General features: G+C 39.6%; 1 protein-coding gene and 1 pseudogene across 5 annotated transcripts; one reads left to right on the top strand and one right to left on the bottom strand.

Moving 5' to 3' along the window:
- Positions 1–75: 75 nt before the first annotated feature.
- On the top strand, positions 76–18,674 carry ZBTB8OS (zinc finger and BTB domain containing 8 opposite strand). 5 transcript variants are annotated; one of them, XM_068539416.1, is made up of 8 exons: positions 76–135; positions 260–391; positions 8,670–8,694; positions 9,280–9,401; positions 9,616–9,698; positions 10,651–10,703; positions 12,718–12,754; positions 14,129–18,674. In XM_068539416.1, exons 4-8 carry the CDS (start codon positions 9,329–9,331, stop codon positions 14,213–14,215), a joined length of 333 nt encoding a protein of 110 aa, XP_068395517.1. In that variant the 5' UTR covers positions 76–135; positions 260–391; positions 8,670–8,694; positions 9,280–9,328; the 3' UTR covers positions 14,216–18,674. The 5 variants fall into 5 exon arrangements, with proteins under 5 accessions (XP_068395517.1, XP_068395516.1, XP_068395515.1 ...); XM_068539415.1 differs by having other exon boundaries at positions 95–391; XM_068539414.1 differs by lacking the exons at positions 76–135; positions 260–391 and adding an exon at positions 460–624.
- LOC137761683 (transmembrane protein 126A pseudogene) lies at positions 11,277–11,868 on the bottom strand (annotated as a pseudogene).
- Positions 18,675–19,063: the final 389 nt, after the last annotated feature.

Raw genomic sequence — 19,063 nt, 5'->3', positions numbered from 1 at the left:
GCCGACTTCCTTCGATTGCGCGCGCGCGCGGGGTTGGTGAGAGTGCGCCTCTCGGGGTCACGTGAGAGGTATAGTCCTCACTCTCCTGGGGGCAGCCATTTTCTTGAAGGATGTTAAGCTAGCGATCTCTTCAAAGTAGGACTTTAGATGAGGAGTCTAAAATGTTTTCGGGTCTAGTTGTCAACTCTGGGGGTGAGGCTGCAAGAAAAGGCTTCTATCAGACCTCGAGATGTCTAATTCAAGTGTCCCTTGTTCCTAGGTCCTCCAATTTATTTGTTCCCTTAGTTCTTAGAAAGAACTATTGATGAAGCAAGCCCAGAAAATGAGGCCTTGGACTTTTAAAGATCTCCTCCGAGCGGCGGGACCTAAGACGGAAGTCTTAGGGGATTAAGTAAGTCCTCGAGAATGGAGTCCTGGCCCTTTAAGGGTGTGTGTCAAGGGGCGGAGTCCAGGGCGGAAGTTGTAAGTCCGGGCCGAAGTCCGGCTGATGAAGGGCGGAAGTTGAGTTTGGGGCCCAAGCCACAGTCATGGCGCTGGAGAAGGAAGATATTAGAGATTACAGTTTGACTGAGGAGCAGAAGGCGATCAAGGCCAAGTATCCTCCAGTCAATCGGAAGTACGAGTGTGAGTAGGTGGCTCACTTCTCTCCTTGCCGGGGGCTTCCGGCTTCCTCTTCCACTTTGCCCCATAGGGTGGCTCAGGCGTTCCCGTTTTGCCATGTGTTGTAGACTTTTCTGTACTTCTCTGGGGAACGCTGAAGGCTAAAGCCGTCTGGTCTGAGAGTCGGGAAACCCGGGCTCCCGCATTTACAGCCTTTTGAACTTTTTCTGCATATGCCTAATTACATTTATCTTGTGGGAATTTTACTTCTGTATTAATTCTGAAGGTAACGTATTTTCAAGCGTTTGAGGGGTTGTCGCCCCCAAGTATCTCCCTCCAACTGTGGGATAGTTAGAGTGTGCCTAGGGTAGAGGACTCGGAAAGCTCTGAGTAGGGGACTTCTAAATTGGCGTTTTACCTGTATCGTGTTGTTAGCAAAAAGACCTGGTTTTGTCATTTTTAGCTTAGTGATTTTAGGCAAAACATCACATAACCTCTTTGCACTCAGTTCCTTCATGTGAGGGATAAATGAGATAATAATAAATGTGAAAGTATAGTGCAGACTCTGAAGTTCTACATAAACGTTAAGCTGCCGTCCCTAAAGGTGGATGTGGTTTGGGGAGCACAAATCTGGCTCTTATTTCCTTTCTTAAAGTTCTTTCATTGATTTCCCATTGTCCTCTGTATGGAGTCCACCTATTTACCATAGCATACTAGGCTCTGTACTTTCTAGACCGTGCATATCTCCCTAGCTCACTTTCTCTCACTTATTTTTATAAAAATTACTTTTAATAGGTCATATATATGATTTAGAATTCAGAAAATACAACAGGTATGCAGCGAAAAGTCTTTCTTTCAGCCCTGATCCCCAGCCCCTTAGTCTTGCTATCCAGATCGACCATCCTTAACATTTTCTTATGTGTACATGCAAAGGTGTATGTTTACTTAATTTACTTCACCAATTTCTAGTTGATGGACGTTTATACTTATACTCGTTTGCCAATAAAAATAACGCAGCAGTGGATATACCTGGGCATCCATTGTTTGGCTCATGTGCACGTGTATCTGTAGAATAAATTTTCAAAAGTTACATTGCTTTTTCAAAGGGTATCTGCATTTTATCAGTATTTTTAAAAATTGAAGTATAGTTGGTGTACAATGTTGTGTTAATTTCTGCTGTACAGCCAAGTGATCCAGTTATACATATATAGACATTCTTTTTGATATCTGCATTTTTAAACTTCAACAGTTATTGCCAAATTGCTCTCCATTGAGGTTGTGCCAGTTTATACCCTTGCGAGCATTGTGTGTGTGCCTTTTTTCTTTCCTTTTTTTTTAAGAAGCCTGAATTCTTTTTTAAAATTCATTTTTAAATTTATTTTTACTTTTTAAAATTTATTTATTTTTTGGCTGCGCTGTGCTGCGTGGCAGGTGGGGGTCTTAGTTCCCCGACCAGGGAGTGAACCCGTGCCCCCTGCATTGGAAGCACAGAGCCTTAACCACTGGACCGCCAGGGAAGTCCCGACTGTGCCTCTTTTCTCACACTTTTACCAATTTACTGTGTTACCACACTTTTTGATCTTTTCCAATCTGTTAAGTATCTTACACTAATTGCATTTTACTTATAAGTGAGGCTGACATATTTTAGTATGTTTGGAGTTATTTGTATTTGCCTTCTGGAATGTGTATATTCATATTTTTAACCCATTTTTTCTGTTGGATTGTTGGTCTTTTTTACTGTGCAGAAGTTTATTTTTATGTAGTGAAATTTGTTAACCCTTTTTATGGCTACTGGGATATCATACTTAAGAAGGCATTGCTCTCTCTGGGACTGTAAATTGATTCTCCCATGTTTTCTTCTAGTACATTTGAAAATAAAACTTGTTTTTTTCTTAGGCCATACCACATGGCTTGTGGGATGTGGGATTTTAGTTCCCTGCCCTGGGCCCTCGGCGGTGAGAGCACAGAGTCCTAACCGCTGGACTGCCAGGGAATTCCCAAAAATAAAACTTTTATTTTAGTATAAGATACATATAGAAGAGTGCACATGTTACAAATGAATTTTCGCAAACTGGATGCACCTGTATAACTAGTAACCAGATCAAAAAACAGAATGTTACAGCATCCCTGAAGACCCTCTCATGCTCCTTTCTCCTCTCTCCCTATTTTTCCCATTAACCTGACTTCTAACACCATACGTGAGCTTTGCATGTTTTTGTACATAATCTAAATGGAATCATGTAGTATGTATTCCTTTTGTGTTTGGCTTTTTTTGGCTCATATTTGTGAGAACCGTATTTTTGCTAATAGTTATAGATTGTTCATGTTTCTAGTATTTATGGTTTTTTAAAAATTATATTTAAATTTTGAATACCTTAGGATTAGGGTAAGGTGGAAATTAGGTATCAATATCTGATAATTATTTTCCCGTTGCTATAAAATCATTTATCAACAGTCTGTCTTTTCCCCTGTGATTGAAATATGACGTCTTTATCATATACAGAATTCCTCTAACTATATTTAGGTATATAACTGGACTTACTATTCTGTTCCTTTGTTTTAGCTCTCTTTTTATGTGCCAGTGCCACATTTTAAATTATTGAGGCTTTATTGTATCTTTTAATATCTTCTAGGACAATCTCCCTCTCAGTACTTGCTCCTTTCCTGCCATTCTTATTGTTTTTATTTTTTTCTCTATATGTAGATAAAAATCAGCTTGTGCAGATCCATAAGAATTACTGTTGGTATCCCCTCCCCCCTTTTAATCATTTGTGTCATCTTCTCTCCATCCTGAGGCTACTTAGGGGCCCAACCCTGAGTCACCTCATTAGCATAGACAAGTGTGGTCAGAAGGGGCTGTTTATGAATAACACTGAGTGACACTCCTGTCACTCAGAAAATTCCCAGGATTTTAAGAGTTCTGTTCCAGGAACCAGAGACAGAGACCAAATATATATTTTTATTATACCACAAAAACATTCAGTGAAAAGCAGCAATTAGGAATGAGAGAAAAGGGCTTCCCTGGTGGCGCAGTGGTTAAGAATCCGCCTGCCAATGCAGGGGACATGGGTTCAAGCCCTGGTCCAGGGAGGATCCCACATGCCGCGGAGCAACTGGGCCCGTGAGCCACAACTACTGAGCCCATGCACCGCAACTACTGAGCCTGCGAGCCACAACTACTGAAGCCCGCATGCCTAGAGCCCGTGCTCTGCAACAAGAGAAGCCACTGCAATGAGAAGCCCATGCACTGCAACGAAGAGTAGCCCCCACTCGCCGAAACTAGAGAAAGCCCACATGCAGCAACAAACACCCAATGCAGCCAAAAAAATAAATAAATTTATTTAAAAAAAAATAAATAAATAAACAATAGTGTATTTTTGAGAAATAGCTGAGAAAAGACCGTTTGCTCAGAAATCCTGTTAACATTTTGTTTGGGAATTCCCTGGCCATCCAGTGGTTAGGACCCGGTACTTTCACTGCCGGGCCGGGGTTCAATCCCTTTCCGGGGAGCTAAGATCCCACAAGCCACGCAGCGAGGCAAAAAACTGAAGAAAAACCGTTTTTATGTTATGCCTCATGATTACATCTATGGAGATGATGTAATCTGTTTCCTAAGAATTGAATCTTTGCATTCCTGGGATAAATCCCACTTGGTCATTCTGGATTCTACTTGCCGACATTTTGTACAGAATCTTGGCATTGATGTAATGTGAGATTAGTCTGTGTTTTCTTCCAGCTTCATTTCTTGCCACTGACTACCCCCAGATCTACCCCAAGCTTTCCCTGTAACCCTGTTTTTCCTTTAAGACTCAGCTCAATTGTCATCTCATTTATTCATTCAGCAACATTATTGAGCACCTGTTGTGTATCAGACACTGAGCGGAAACTGGGAATAAATGAGTGAGCAGATAGATAAAGATCATCCTTAGTGTCTTGGCACATAAAGTGTTAAGTCTTATTTCCTTTGGGAATTCTTACCTGAACCTCTTAGTCTAGCTTAGTTTATCTGTTATGCTCTCCTATAATAGAATTTTCAAGGTGGGTGGTGTCTAGACCCCTAGGTTTCCCCAGACTTTTTCAAAGGATCTGTGAAGTTAAAACTACTTTCTTAATAATACTAGATGTTACTTGCTCTTTTCACTGTGTTGATATTTGCACTGGTGGTGCAGAAGCAGTAATAGGTAAAAGTCCTGGCTCCTTGGCACAAATTGAGGCAGTGGCACCAAACTGTATTGGTAGTCATTGTATTATTTACCACCATGTACTTACAATTAAAAAAAGAAAAAGTCGTTTTTACTTAAAAATGTCCTTGATGACTTGGCAAGAACTATTAATTTTATTAAATATTAACCATTGAGTACACGCCTTTTTAGTATTCTGTGTAACAAAATGGGAAGTATGCATAGTGTTTCTGCTGCTTCTCAAAGTACTGATGCTTACCTTAAGGAAAAGAACTTCTGTGATTATTTGAGTTGTGAGATGCCTTTTTTCTCGGAACCCTATTTTTTCTCAAAAGAATGACTGAAAGACATACTATTGTTATTCAGACTTGGGTATTTCCAATATCTTCTTGAAAATAAAGTAATCTGTCACATCAAGGAAAATAACAATATTTGTTGGTATATTGATAATGTATATTATATAATGATAAAATTCAAGCTTTCAAGTGAAATCAGAATTTTGGAAAACATGTATCTGCCATCATGAGCTTCACGGTTTCCCAGTGCTTAAAGACTTTTCTGATGAGATTGGAGGTGATATTAACAAGTAGATTTTTAAAAATTCTATATAATGTGTCAACATCAATGAACTGATATTTTCCCAAAAACCAATGCTTGATATTACAGTCAGGCATAGATAAGATCTGTTCTAAGCACAAGATAGAGCAATGGATTTTAATGTTACAGACTTCGAAAAATTCATTGTTAAAGCCTCAGATTCTGCATTGCAACTAACCTTTTAAAAACCACCAGTTTCGGGCTTCCCTGGTGGCGCAGTGGTTGAGAGTCTGCCTGCCAATGCAGGGGACACGGGTTCGAGCCCTGGTCTGGGAGGATCCCACATGCCGCGGAGCAACTGGGCCCGTGAGCCACAATTGCTGAGCCTGCGCGTCTGGAGCCTGTGCTCCGCAACAAGAGAGGCCGCGATAGTGAGAGGCCCGCGCACCGCGATGAAGAGTGGCCCCCGCTTGCCGCAACTAGAGAAAGCCCTCGCACAGAAACGAAGACCCAACACAGTCAAAAAACTTAATTAATTAATTAATTAATTTAAAAAAAAAAACAAACAAACAAAAAAAACCCACCAGTTTCTAGTTTTGGTGAAGGAAGACTATATACAATTTTTTTTCCTCACTCCGGCTGTGCTGCCCATATACATTTTTTAAAATAAATTTATTTATTTATGTATTTATTTTTGGCTGCATTGGGTCTTCGTTGCTACGGGCAGGCTTTCTCTAGTTGCGGCGAGTGGAGGCTCTTCCTTGTTGCGGTGCGCGGATTTCTCATTGCGGTGGCTTCTCTTGCTGTGGAGCATGGGCTCTAGGCACATGGGCTTCAGTAGTTGTGGCTTGTGGACTCTAGAGCGCAGGCTCAGTAGTTGTGGCGCACGGGCTTAGTTGCTCTGTGGCATGTGGGACCTTCCCGGACCAGGGCTCAAACCTGTATCCCCTGCAGTGGCTTCTCTTGTTGCAGACCTTGGGCTCTAGGCGCGCGGGCTTCAGTAGTTGCAGCACGCCGGGCTCAGTAGTTGCGGCACGTGGGCCCTATAGCACTCGGGCTTCAGTAGTTGTGGCACGTGGGCTAAGTAGTTGTGGTGCTTGGGGCTCTAGGGTGCATGGGCTTCAGTAGTTGTGGCGTGCATTGGCAGGTGGAATGTTAACCACTGCACCACCGGGGAAGTCCCTGGGCTTATTATTTTTAAGTGAATTAATACATACTTAAAATTTTTTTCAGTTAAAATTTCTAGGTTAATATTGCCAGATACAACCCATATAAACAAAAACTCTTTGGGTCCTCAGTAATTTTTACGAGAATAAAGGGTTCCTGAGACCAAAAAATTTGAGAACCACTGCCCTATAGCGATCTGTCATTGTCTCTTTAAACCGTCTTTTAAAAAATTGAGGTACAATTTACATGTTATAAAAGTGCTCACATCTTAAGTATAAAGTCCAATGAGTTTTGATAAACAGATAACATCTGTGTAACCAATACTCGAGTCAAGCTCTAGAACATTTCTATCACCCTAGAAAGTTCCCTTTGCTCCTTTCCAGTTAGTCCCCTAGCCCCTTACCTTGAGGCAAGCACTGCTCTGATTTCTATCACCACAGTTTACTTTTGTTTTAGAGTTTTGTATAAGTGGAATCACATAGTATAGATTCTTTTCTGTCTGGCTTCTTCACTCAGTATCAAACACAGCTAGACGTTAAAGTGGTGAATGGATTTTATTCAGTAACTACTGACAGCAGGGGAAAGAGCTGAGCTCCCTGACTTGTTAATGCATGTATCAGTAGTTCATGCTTCTTTTTCTTTTTTTTTTCATGCTTCTTTATTGCTGAGTAGTGTGGCATTGTATTCCTCAGTTTGTTTATCCGTTCTCTTGATGGATATGGGGTTTTTAATTTGGGGGAATAAAATTGCTGTGAACATTCTATGTCCTTTTGTGGCCACATACTTTCATTTCTCTAGGGTTAATACCTGTTATTTTCTTTTAACTTGTTTGTCATCTCTGCTGGTCATTGAGCCCCTTAAAGCCTAAAATGTATTGAGTCCTCAGTAATATTTTGAGTAAATTAGAGATGAGCTTAAATCTTGAGTGTTACCAGAACAAGATGTGTTATGTAAACAGCACTAAACTGGGAGTCAGAAAATCTCAATTCTAGTCCAAACTCTAATCAGCAGTGTAGTCCTAAACAAGTCTCACAACCTCTCTGGATTTCAGGTTTCTTCTTGTAATTGAAGGAATTCTGTTAAATGAACTCTAAGACTTTGTTGTAGCCTGAATAGTCTATGATTCTAAGTAGGAAGAATTGATGGAAGTCAGGTAAGAGTGAAGGATAGACTCTAAAATCTTTTTTTTTTTAAATTAGTTAATTTTTTTAATTTTGGCTGCACTGGGTCTTCATTGTGGCACTCGGGCGTCTTTAGTTGTGGCGCGTGGGCTTAGTTGCCCTGGGGCATGTGGGATCTTAGTTCCCCGACCAGGGATCGAACTCACATCCCTTGCTTTGGAAGGCAGATTCTTAACCAGTGGACCACCAGGGAAGTCCTGACTCTGAAATCTTGAGATAACAGATCCAATGGGAGCTTGCTGTTGTAGCAGTTGTTATTTCCTGGTGTGAGAATATCAGGAAAAAGCTCATAATACATATTGTAGAGTTTACTTTCCAAAACTGTTTTATTGGTCAAGGATATCATTGAGGAGTCCTTCAAATGAAAGAAATCAACAAATATAAAACTTGGCTCTTGTTAAAAATAAAAAACTGTTTTGTCTGGGATTTGGCTAGCTGTTCATGAAAAGGTGAAACGAAATCTGGAATTTTATATCTTTGATGATGTAGTTTCTAGAATTTTGGTCATTCACACAAGTAGATATTTAGAAAAGATGCTGATTTGTTTTGTTGAGGAAAAGTAACTAATGGCAGAGAATGGCATTTGTTTATTGAAAAACTATGATGTATTAGACACTTTTTAGATCACCTAGAAGACCGTGGCTGTGATGCCTTCCAGAAATTGTCATTCATTTAAATATAAATCTTGGCTTTTAAAAAAATAACCCTTTAGCATCAATATGCTAATATTATGTAACTATTAATTCGTTTATTTAATATTAGTTCATTTATTTAATATTAACAGAGTAATAACTGTGAATGCTTAGAAGAAATTTTAAAAAATAAAAAATAACCCTTAACAGAGCAATTAACTTTCGTGTAAATGGTTAGTGAAAGGTGTGTGGCCAGCCCACATTTTCATGCTCTTCAAGGGTGATGTTCTTAGTAATGATCTAGAGTCATTTTCTTGTGATTTGCAAGTCAAGTTTAGTTACTTATAAGTGTTTTTTCCTCTCTCCCTCAGACTTGGATCATACAGCTGATGTCCAGTGAGTATAGCTGGAGTTTATGCCTTTGCAATCATGTGCTTAACATAGGAAGGCTGATGTTTTAATCTTTTTTTTTATAAATTTATTTATTTATTTATTTATTGGCTGTGTTGGGTCTTTGTTTCTGCGCAAGGGCTTTCTCTAGTTGCGGTGAATGGGGGCCACTCTTCATCGCGGTGCGCGGGCCTCTCACTGTTACGGCCTCTCTTGTTGCGGAGCACAGGCTCCAGACGCGCAGGCTCAGTAATTGTGGCGCATGGGCCCAGCGGCTCCGCGGCATGTGGGATCCTCCCAGACCAGGGCTCGAACCCGTGTCCCCTGCATTGGCAGGCAGATTCTCAACCACTGCGCCACCAGGGAAGCCCCTGATGTTTTAATCTTGATGTCCCGAGTTTTAATTTTTCTCCTCTTTTGGTTCTTTTAGGACATGCAAATGATGGTTTAAAAGCACCTAGTTTCAGTGTCATTAAACTGATTGAGACCTTTGGTTTTGTATTTATCATGTTAATTTTATTTTGACTTTCCTGACAAGTTTTCTGCTTTGCAGTAGGTTATATTACACAGGGCATGAATGTATTTCTTTAGGTTACACGCATGGGGAGATACTCTGGAGGAAGCATTTGAGCAATGTGCAATGGCCATGTTTGGTTATATGACAGATACTGGGACAGTGGAGCCCCTCCAAGCAACAGAAGTAGAAACCCAAGGTAACCAATTTATTCACAAGGAAGAAATTGTTATAGATGTTCAGTATTCCACATAAATTCAGTATATGCTCACAGTAAGAACAACAAAATTGATTATGAGCTTGTTCTTTCAACTAACCTAAGAAATTCATTGCACTGTTAAATTCAAACAAGTTTTTTAGAGACGAGAGTTATTAAACATGATACTGTCATGGTTCTTTTTGATCCTGTGTAGGAGATGACTTACAATCTCTTCTGTTTCACTTTTTGGATGAATGGCTTTATAAATTCAGTGCTGATGAATTCTTCGTAGCCCGGGTAAGCAAAAGTTTTTCTTTTTTACTGAGCAAATGGGTTCTTACCCATATTTTATAATAAGACTAGTGATTTAAAATAGAACATGTGATGCAAAACCAAGCCATACAGATGATGATTTGCAGAAATTATAATAACCATAGGCTCTTCTTGGATAACCCGACTTTGCTTATGTATGTGCATTTTGTATTTAGATCTCTTATTATATACTTGTCACTCATCAGGATTGTGTGACAAGAACGCACCTATTGTCTCCACTGTCTCTGTCTGCACATTTTATGTCTCCCAAGTTTGAGCTGTATTTATGTCCATCCATATGTTCCTTTTGTCCCATTTGTAATTTGGCAGTTCTGCCATGTTGGCCTAAGTTTAAAAATTGATGCTCTTAGTTTTCCTTAATGTGAAAAAGGAAAAGCCAAATGGAGTTTACTTGTTGCCATCAACCTCCAGAGGGAACACCTCTCCAACCTCATTGTTATCTAACACACATGGCCTTCCTTGCTTCCGTAATTCCTCCATTCTCTCCCTTACCAGCTCCACTACATACATTCTTCCAACTGGGTCATTCGTGCTAGAGAACTGGGTCATTCGTCCTACAATATTATATAAAAATAGGCTGAGAGTTTTGTCAACTCTAAATAAATAAAGCTGAAAAAAACTCAGAGTGATTGAAATCCTAGGTCATCCTCCTCTATGTATCTTACAGAAAAATTCTTTTGACTCATATTTTTAGATTGTACATTTTCAAGAATATGTCCCTTGAATATGTAAGAAAAAACTGTATTTCCTTGAAATATATAGTTTGTTGTTCTGTTTTAGTTAACATTTTAGTTTTCTTTGCTTCAGAGAAGTTTTATGCTATTATCTTGAAAAGATGATAACCTAGACATGTTTTAGTAGCTGGTCTGTTATGAGCATATATTAAAATTAAAAGAAATTTTTTTTTCTTCTTTAGGAAGTAAAAGTACTTAATATTGATCAAAGAAATTTCAAATTACGGTCAATTGGGTAAGTTTTGAAAACCTTTTAAGTAGCGGGTCTTGAAAGATGTTAAGTTATTCTTCAGTGAACTCAGTGGGCAGGAAGACAGATAGAAATGTTAAGTCAGAAGACCAGTTGCATCCCAGTAGGGCTTTGCAGGTTAAGCTTCTTGAGATACCTAGGAGCCAGGGTTCACCTCAGGTTTGGTGGACCAGAAACTTGTCAGAACAAAGTTGATGTGTGTTATTAAACAGGATTCCCAATTTGTTGATTTTTAGCACAAAAAATATATCATTGGTAGATGGCACAGATATTTGCATAAAGCTTAGTTTAGCTTGGTGATGAGAAATGCTGATGCATCCTTTCTTATAGATCCTCACACCTGGACTCCATTTCCTTCTATTAACAAGTTACACATTTCCTTCCAGAGTTTGCAAACACTTGATTACGGCACTTTGATTGGATTTGGTGTTTTCCGAGTTTCTTCAGTCATTTAATGATATCTTTTAGGTGTTTTTTTGTTTTTTGTTTTTTAACAAGTCTCTGTTTATTCATACGTAGATGTAGGTTATTTTTACTCTTTTATTTTTGTGTACAGATTTACTTAACAATCACGGTTTCTAGGCCAGGTTCAGGTAACTGAAAAGCCTTTATAAGTAGTTTATATTCTCTAGACCCAAGGTATGCTGCAAACCCAGTCTGGAGCAAAATGGGAAATAACATAAAGATAGGCTTAGAAATCCTAATCTAGTAATTTAAGATGTTTCCTTTCTCGGGTAGTGGGGCTGAGTTATAGCTTGCTGCCAGGCCACCATTCACAGGGATAGCCAAGAAAACAGGGTACAGACCACCAAAAACAAGACCAACCAATTCACCTCGTGTTAAGGTACAGGTTTCACAATGCAAATCACCTGTATTCAAAGGTAAACTTACAAAATCTTTGTAAGATGCGTGTGCCGTCAAAAATGAGATCTCTGCCATTGGTAAGCCAGCAGGTATATGAGCCTGTGTCACATGTAAGGTTGTCAAAAAAGACTATCTGCTATTAGGCCATAGAGGGCAGCATTAAGTCCAACATATGTTGATCCATTTTCAAGCAGATTCCTTTCTGTTTTGGAATTTGGTTAATTTTTCTGGTTACGATATCAATTAAGTTCTCCGTGACAGTATCATCTGGTTCATGATTTTCCATCTTGAGCCTTACACTTTCCTCCCAGCACTCGCTGCCTCCTCTGGTCTTATTCAGCCACGTGAGGGCTCACTCCAACCCTTACGTAACTCTTTTAGGTTATTTTTATGTAAAGCTTATCTTTGCGATTTTATGTTGAATTTTTTTAGTTTCTTTTTGTAAAGTGAGAGCTTTTATTATCTCCTCCTCCTCCCTTTTTTTACGGGTAAGAAAACAGGGTTGTCCAAGGGTACTTAGCTAATAAATAGTTGAACAGAATTTTAAAACTTTGCTCTTTCTACTACTGCTACTGCTTCTGCTGCTGTGATCTTCAGCCACATTAGTGTTGAAGGGAGAGAGGATGCTCATCCCAGGTTCCAGGGCAGTAGCTTTAGGGCCTTCCATGTACACACCATGGACATTTTTTGAAAAGTTATAAAATACAAACCAAGTTCAGACTATTACAGAATATAGTGTTTTGCCTTTATGGTGTTCAGATGTGCTTTCTCCAGTGGAAGATATTAATTAGTTCTGTAGTCCTGAGTACAGTGAAAATTTTGAACATGCTACTCTGTTATGAACCAGTATTCATTAAACAATGTTTATTGAGAATCTACCTATGTACATTATACAAGGACACTTTTTTTTTAAGAGCAACTATCAACCTTCTTGAAATGGCTATTGTACACATAAGTCCCTCAACAGCTGTATCTGCTAACAATCAAATTGAAATTTATAGCTCCCTTCCCCCTCCATCTCTTTTGGCTTTCTAGTATCTAAACCACATTTATAAGGCTTATTTTAAAATGTGGAAAGAGAGAATAAATGTTAAATCCTGGAAATCTTAATCATGTTTCACTTTTCCTTCTCAAGGTGGGGAGAAAAATTCTCATTGTCCAAGCACCCTCAGGTATGTTTTTAAATCCAGCCATTAAAAACATTTTATACTACCTTACCATGAAGTCAGTAAATGTGACAGTTAACTAGTTCTAATAAGTTGGTGTAAAGTCCTAAATTTTTCTCAGACTAATATGACCCGTCTGGACATATTATTTTAAAACACTGTGATTTCACACACCTGATTTGGAGGATTAGGAATCAGCACTTGGGTTATAGGGTCAGGTTTGTTACAGAGTTGTGGGGTGTAAAAATCCCTTTGCCTTATCGAGTTTTGATGTCCTCCCCTGTAATGAAGGTGTTGGACTAGATGTTCTCTAAAGTTTCTTCTACCTTTTGTGCTTCTCCAGATTCAGTATTTGCCAGCATGTATGGCTTCGCTCTATACGAGTCAGATCTGTTGGAATAGGGGTAGGCAATTTTTTTCCTAATGTTTTGTGCTTTGTGGGCAGAGAATGATGGAAGAGCAACTATTCAACTCTTCTCTTATATATAGCACTAAACAGCCAAGGACAACACATAAGTGAATGAATGTGGATGTGTTCCAGTAAAACTTTTTTTAAACATTTCCTCCACTACTATTTGGAAATGTAAAAACCATTCTTAGTTCGTGGGGCTGTACAACAATAGGTGGCAGGCCAGATTTGGCCTTCAATTTGTAGTTCGCTGACCCCTGTGTTTAGGCCAAGGAGACCTAAGTTAGTTGGAGGTGACTGGAAAATCCTGTTTGCTTCCAGTAGCTGCAATAGCATTTCTTCAACAACAGTGCAATAAAATGAAGCCTGGTGAGGGAGCCTTGGGGAAGAGAAGCATAAAAAGAACAGAAGCCAGTAGAGGGGGAGCATGTGGATTGAAAACAAACTATTTTTATAATACAAATGACAGTGGCATTTTCTTTTGAGTATGTTATATTTGAGATACCTATTAGACATCTAAACGGAGATGTTGGATAATAGGCATTTGACTGCCATTCAGAGAAGGGAATAGGCCGAGTTCCCAGGGCCCAGGTTAGACTGTATGGAAGAAGCCTTAAGAAGGAGCCCTGACCCAAACAGTAGGAAAGCTTTGTGTTCTTGGATTCAACCCATCTGATAAATGAAAAAGCTGATGCCCAGAGAAGTCAGACAGCTTCTGTATCCAGTTGCAAACAAAGCCAGGGCTATAGTATGCTCCATCTCCTAACTCAGTGATTTTTCTGCTGTACATATTTGCCTCTCACTTTTACTGGATCAGTGGATAATACTATACTAATTTGATAACTAATTGTTTCGTGTGAGTTTTTCAGAGCAATATTAGAATTTTGACTTTCTGCCAATTGTTGCCAGAGTTAATGATTCTGATTTTGATGTCCTTTTTCTTCCTGTTTTTTCTTTAACCCCAACTTCAGGGAACTGAAGTCAAAGCAATAACATATTCAGCAATGCAGGTCTATGATGAAGAGAAGCCAGAAGTTTTTGTGATCATTGACATTTAAGACACACACAAAAAAGAGACTCCCTATAAAGAACTGTTTTTTCTCTTCCTTTTGAGAAGATACCATGATATAAATTCTACAGTATCTGTTAATATATGGAGATTTGCAGAACAGAAATTTTTAACTTAAAGTGTGACTTTCAGAAATGGAAAATCTAGGTACAGTCTTGATCTGTGTTATCCAAATATTCAAAGTTTAAAGAAACCTTTAGGTGGCAAGTATGGTTCCTCATTTGTTAATTCCCTGCTGTAGCAGCAGGTGCCTTACACCCTTCCCATGGAATGCCAGCCCTCCAGCCTGGTCCCAGAAAGGATCATTGACCTAAGAGCAGCCTGAGAGACTCTGAAGCCCCCGTGTTCTTACTGAATGCAGCTCGAAAAAAAAAGAAATTTGAGGAATCCTACAACCAGGATTTTGCTTTTCTTCCAAATTGGTTAACACATATATTTTCTATACATACATGAAAAGGGGTCGTTTTAGATTGCTGTGGGAAAGAGCCATCCTGTATTCCAGTTGGTTTTCTCAGATGAAACAATTATAGTTGAACAATTGGAAGGCTTCTCTAGAAAGAGCCCTGGTTTACTGTTCTCACTTTTTTTTAAGCACTGAAGTATTGACACTTTCCTGTTTTCCCATAAGAAAAATTTGATGCATGTACAAATGGGCCCTTCTTTCTAACATATAATTTTATATTAAAGCCATTATATTTAGAGAAGAAAAGGAGAATTTTTTTAAATGTCTTTGGTTTTTAAAAATTACCTAAGCTTTTCATTCCTAAGGAGACAGGAGGCCAGGAAAACAACTTTAAAATGATCTGAACTTTTCAAAGTAGATAAACTTTGAAAAAAATGAGGCTGCTTTCATTTGATTTGCAACATTATTCCATCCTCTATTCATTGACTGAGGTATTCTTCCTTGTGATGCAAGAGTTTGCAAAGTTGCTATTTATTCACACATATGTGAAAAAAGACTGCCACTGGGTGGTGCCAAATATCATTATAATGTGCTGAACTTGACCTAAAAGGAAGAGATTGTCTGTGAGCTTTCTAACTATTCTCTCGGAGCACCACATCATTTTTACTCTGGGGATTTTTTTTTTTTTTTGGGCTGCGCCGCATGACATGCGTGATCTTAGTTCCCTAAACAGGGATCGAACCCGTGCCCCCTGCCTTGGAAGCTCGGAGTCCTATCCACTGGACAGCCAGGGAAGTCCCTCTCTGGGAATTTAACAGAAAGTAGGGGGGCGTAATGAAGACAAGGGCAGGAGCCTGTGGTTTTAATAGTAGCTCTTCAAATGGTTACACAGCAGGATCTCAGGTAGCACTCCTTCACCTTCTTTATTCTCAGGCATATTTTATAAGTGTAAATTGTGGACCTCCAAGCAAAACAATGTCTAGAAGAATCTCTTTATCTTTTGTTAGGATGAATTTCCAGCCTGAGATGGGGCTCTTTCTTTCGACTCCTTTACACATCATGGGCTACTTGGGGCCGTTGATTGTGAAAGTGAACAACGGGATATTGTGAGGGCAATGGGAGAGATGAAGCCAAAGTAAGAAGAGCTCTTGGGATGTAGTAAGCCAAGTAGGGTACACATTTGACTCGGGGCGGGGGGAAAGCATAGCCGTATCTCTTAACCACCAGAGCTGTATAATGGGGCTCAGTAAAAACAAGGCAGATGTAATTATGCAATACAAATTATATTTTCTTATTTTTAATGAATTTATAACTTATTACAGTTTCAGGTAAATTTTAAAATTTAGTTTGTATTAGTTTTAAAGTATGCCAAAACAAAGATACTGAATAGAAGGAAAATGAGTATGTTACCCTTTATACGTGAAGTGTTGGCATTCTTGATCCATCAGTAGCAGCACACGTTTTATTTATTTTTAGCTTATTTATTGAGATGGTTGCACCGTGCTCTCACCAGATTCTTCTGCTAGTTTCAAGCATGTGTCTTTCCCTAAGGAACAGATTTCCCCCATTGCAGAGCTAATTCTCCTTCCCCATAACGTACCCACACATCTTCACTTCTGTCTTACTTCTGGGCTGCCGTTCTCATTTCTGAAAACGTTGGGTAGCAAATCCGCTGCCCAAGGAGTCAGGCCGGTAATGGGAGGACTGCGGGTGTTGAACTGAGGGTTTATGCAGGGGCCAAGCGGGCAGCTGCTTCTCAGCTCCAGCCCTCATTGCTAATGGGAATACAAGCCTAGGGTGGCAGTTTTTCATAAAACCCCAGAGAGTGGGATTTTTATGTAAAACCTCCCAAGTTTTTGGAAAGAAACCCAAACCACTGTGGGTCATCACAATGAAGTACAGACAGGTTGTGTGTGGGCTGAATCTGGTCCACAGGATGCTAGTCTGCAGCTCCGCTTTAAAACCGAGCTCAGGGAATTCCCTGGCAGTCCAGTGGTTAGGACTTGGTGATTTCACTGCTGTGGGCCTGGGTTCAATCCCTGGTAGGGAAACTAAGATCCCACAAGCCTCGCAGAGTGGCCAAAAATAAATAAATTTTTAAAACCCAGCTCAAATCACATTTCCACAATGCCTCCCTTACCATTCAGCCTTCAGGGGTCTCTGAACTATGCTTCTCTAGTTAGCTTTAAAGATTTGCAGGCTTTTTCAATTTTATAATTGTTTAATGTTCACTAATCTTTTACCTCTGAATAGAAGGAAAGCTCCTAGATGGCACATAATAGATGGTCAGTTACTACTTAGTGGTCAGTGGATTAAGCATCTTAGAGCTACGTCAAACTCTTAGGCAGAGACTGCAGGTCAGCTCCTTGAGCACATCTATAAGAACATAAGAATCCCAAGCCACAAGCCTCAGTTCCTAGCCTTTGCTCTACTACTGTTTGACCTTGGACCTACTTCCTCATCTATGTATTATAGGTGTGTATTAGTGATTCCTCAATTCCTTTCCAGTTCTAAGTTTCTGTGATCTAGTAATATTATATTTTAAACAACTGAGCTGAGAAAGAGAAGGTATCTTACTGGAACAGTTTAGCCTAAAATGTCCAAATCACACCAGGTCTGCTTACTAATCAGACAGTCATTGTCATGGGTTCAGGGGTGTGTTACATGATGGCAGTGACTTTTCGGGACAGTAACAGTAGTGATGTGATGACTTTTTCTCACTGGTGCCTCTCCAAGAAGGCTAAGTGGTTATGTGTGTCCTTATAGCCACCCTTGCTAGTTCTCTTTTCACCTTGCTATTACCACTTGGGCTTTGGAAGAGAATGTTCAAGAAGAAATGGTGGATGGGCATCCCTGGTAGCGCAGTGGTTGAGAATCTGCCTGCCAGTGCAGGGGACACGGGTTCGAGCCCTGGTCTGGGAGGATCCCACATGCCGCAGAGCAACTAGGCCCGTGAGCCACAATTGCTGAGCCTGCGCGTCTGGAGCCTGTGCTCTGCAACATGAGAGGCCGCGATAATGAGAGGCCGGCGCACCGCGATGAAGAGTGGCCCCACTTGCCGCAACTAGAGAAAGCCCTCGCACAGAAATGAAGACCCAACACAGCCAAAAATAAATAAATAAACCCAAAGTTTAAAAAAAAAAAAAAGAAGAAGAAATGGTGGAAAAAGTACAGTTTATACCCTCCTCAAAGTGGGGGAAGTGCCCCAAGTGGACTATAGTTCTGCCCCTTCCTGAAGTCTGAGCTTCAGAAGGTTTGGGGAATTCCAGATTGAGACTGAGAATGTAGTTTCTTCATCTAGAAAAACCAGGGTGGGCGGCGGGGGGGACAGGAAATTGGAAAAGATAGCTTCCAAAAGCTCCTTCCAGAGCAAACTTCCTCAGCATTTAGTGACTGTAGTAATTTGGTTTTGTTTTTTTTTTTTTCCACACACACACACTGTATTTTATTTTTACAAGAGATAAATAGACTGACACCAAACATTGTACATGGATGACCACAACAAAAGCAACAATGATTGCAATTACCAAACATGAAACACACTCATACTATGTCATAATATTGACATTCAGTCCAGTAATCCTCCACTGTAACAGCTCCTTTACTTTGCAGTGAAAATTGATTTGTATATTCTTTGCCTCTGAGTCCTTGTGGGATTTTTTTTTTTTTTTTTTAATTCAGCTTAGAACTGCTTTTGCTGCATCCCATAGGTTTTGTGTCGTCGTGTTTTCATTGTCATTTGTCTCCAGGTATTTTTTGATTTCCTCTTTGATTTCTTCAGTGATCTCTTGGTTATTTAGTAACGTATTGTTTAGCCTCCATGTGTTTGTGCTTTTCACGTTTTTTTCCCTGTAATTCATTTCTGATCTCATAGCGTTGTGGTCAGAAAAGATGCTTGATATGATTTCAATTTTCTTAAATTTACTGAAGCTTGGTTTGTGACCCAAGATGTGATCTATCCTGGAGAATGTTCTGTGCGCACTTGAGAAGAAAGTGTAATCTGCTGTTTTTGGATGGAATGTCCTATAAATATCAATTAAATCTCTCTGGTCTATTGTGTCATTTAAAGCTTCTGTTTCCGTATTTATTTTCATTTTGGATGATCTGTCCATTGGTGTAAGTGAGGTGTTAAAGTCCCCCACTATTATCGTGTTACTGTCGATTTCCTCTTTTATAGCTGTTAGCAGTTGCCTTATGTATTGAGGTGCTCCTATGTTGGGTGCATATATATTTATAATTGTTATATCTTCTTCTTGGATTGATCCCTGGATCATTATGTAGTGTCCTTCCTTGTCTCTTGTAACATTCTTTATTTTAAAGTCTATTTTATCTGATATGAGTATAGCTACTCCAGCTTTCTTTTGATTTCCATTTGCATGGAATATCTTTTTCCATCCCCTCACTTTCAGTCTGTATGTGTCCCTAGGTCTGAAG

The sequence above is a fragment of the Eschrichtius robustus genome, chromosome 3 (assembly GCF_028021215.1).
Source record: "Eschrichtius robustus isolate mEscRob2 chromosome 3, mEscRob2.pri, whole genome shotgun sequence".
Classification (NCBI taxonomy): Eukaryota; Metazoa; Chordata; class Mammalia; order Artiodactyla; family Eschrichtiidae; genus Eschrichtius; species Eschrichtius robustus.
Note: the sequence above shows the minus strand (reverse complement) of the source record. Positions and strands in the feature narration are given on the sequence as shown.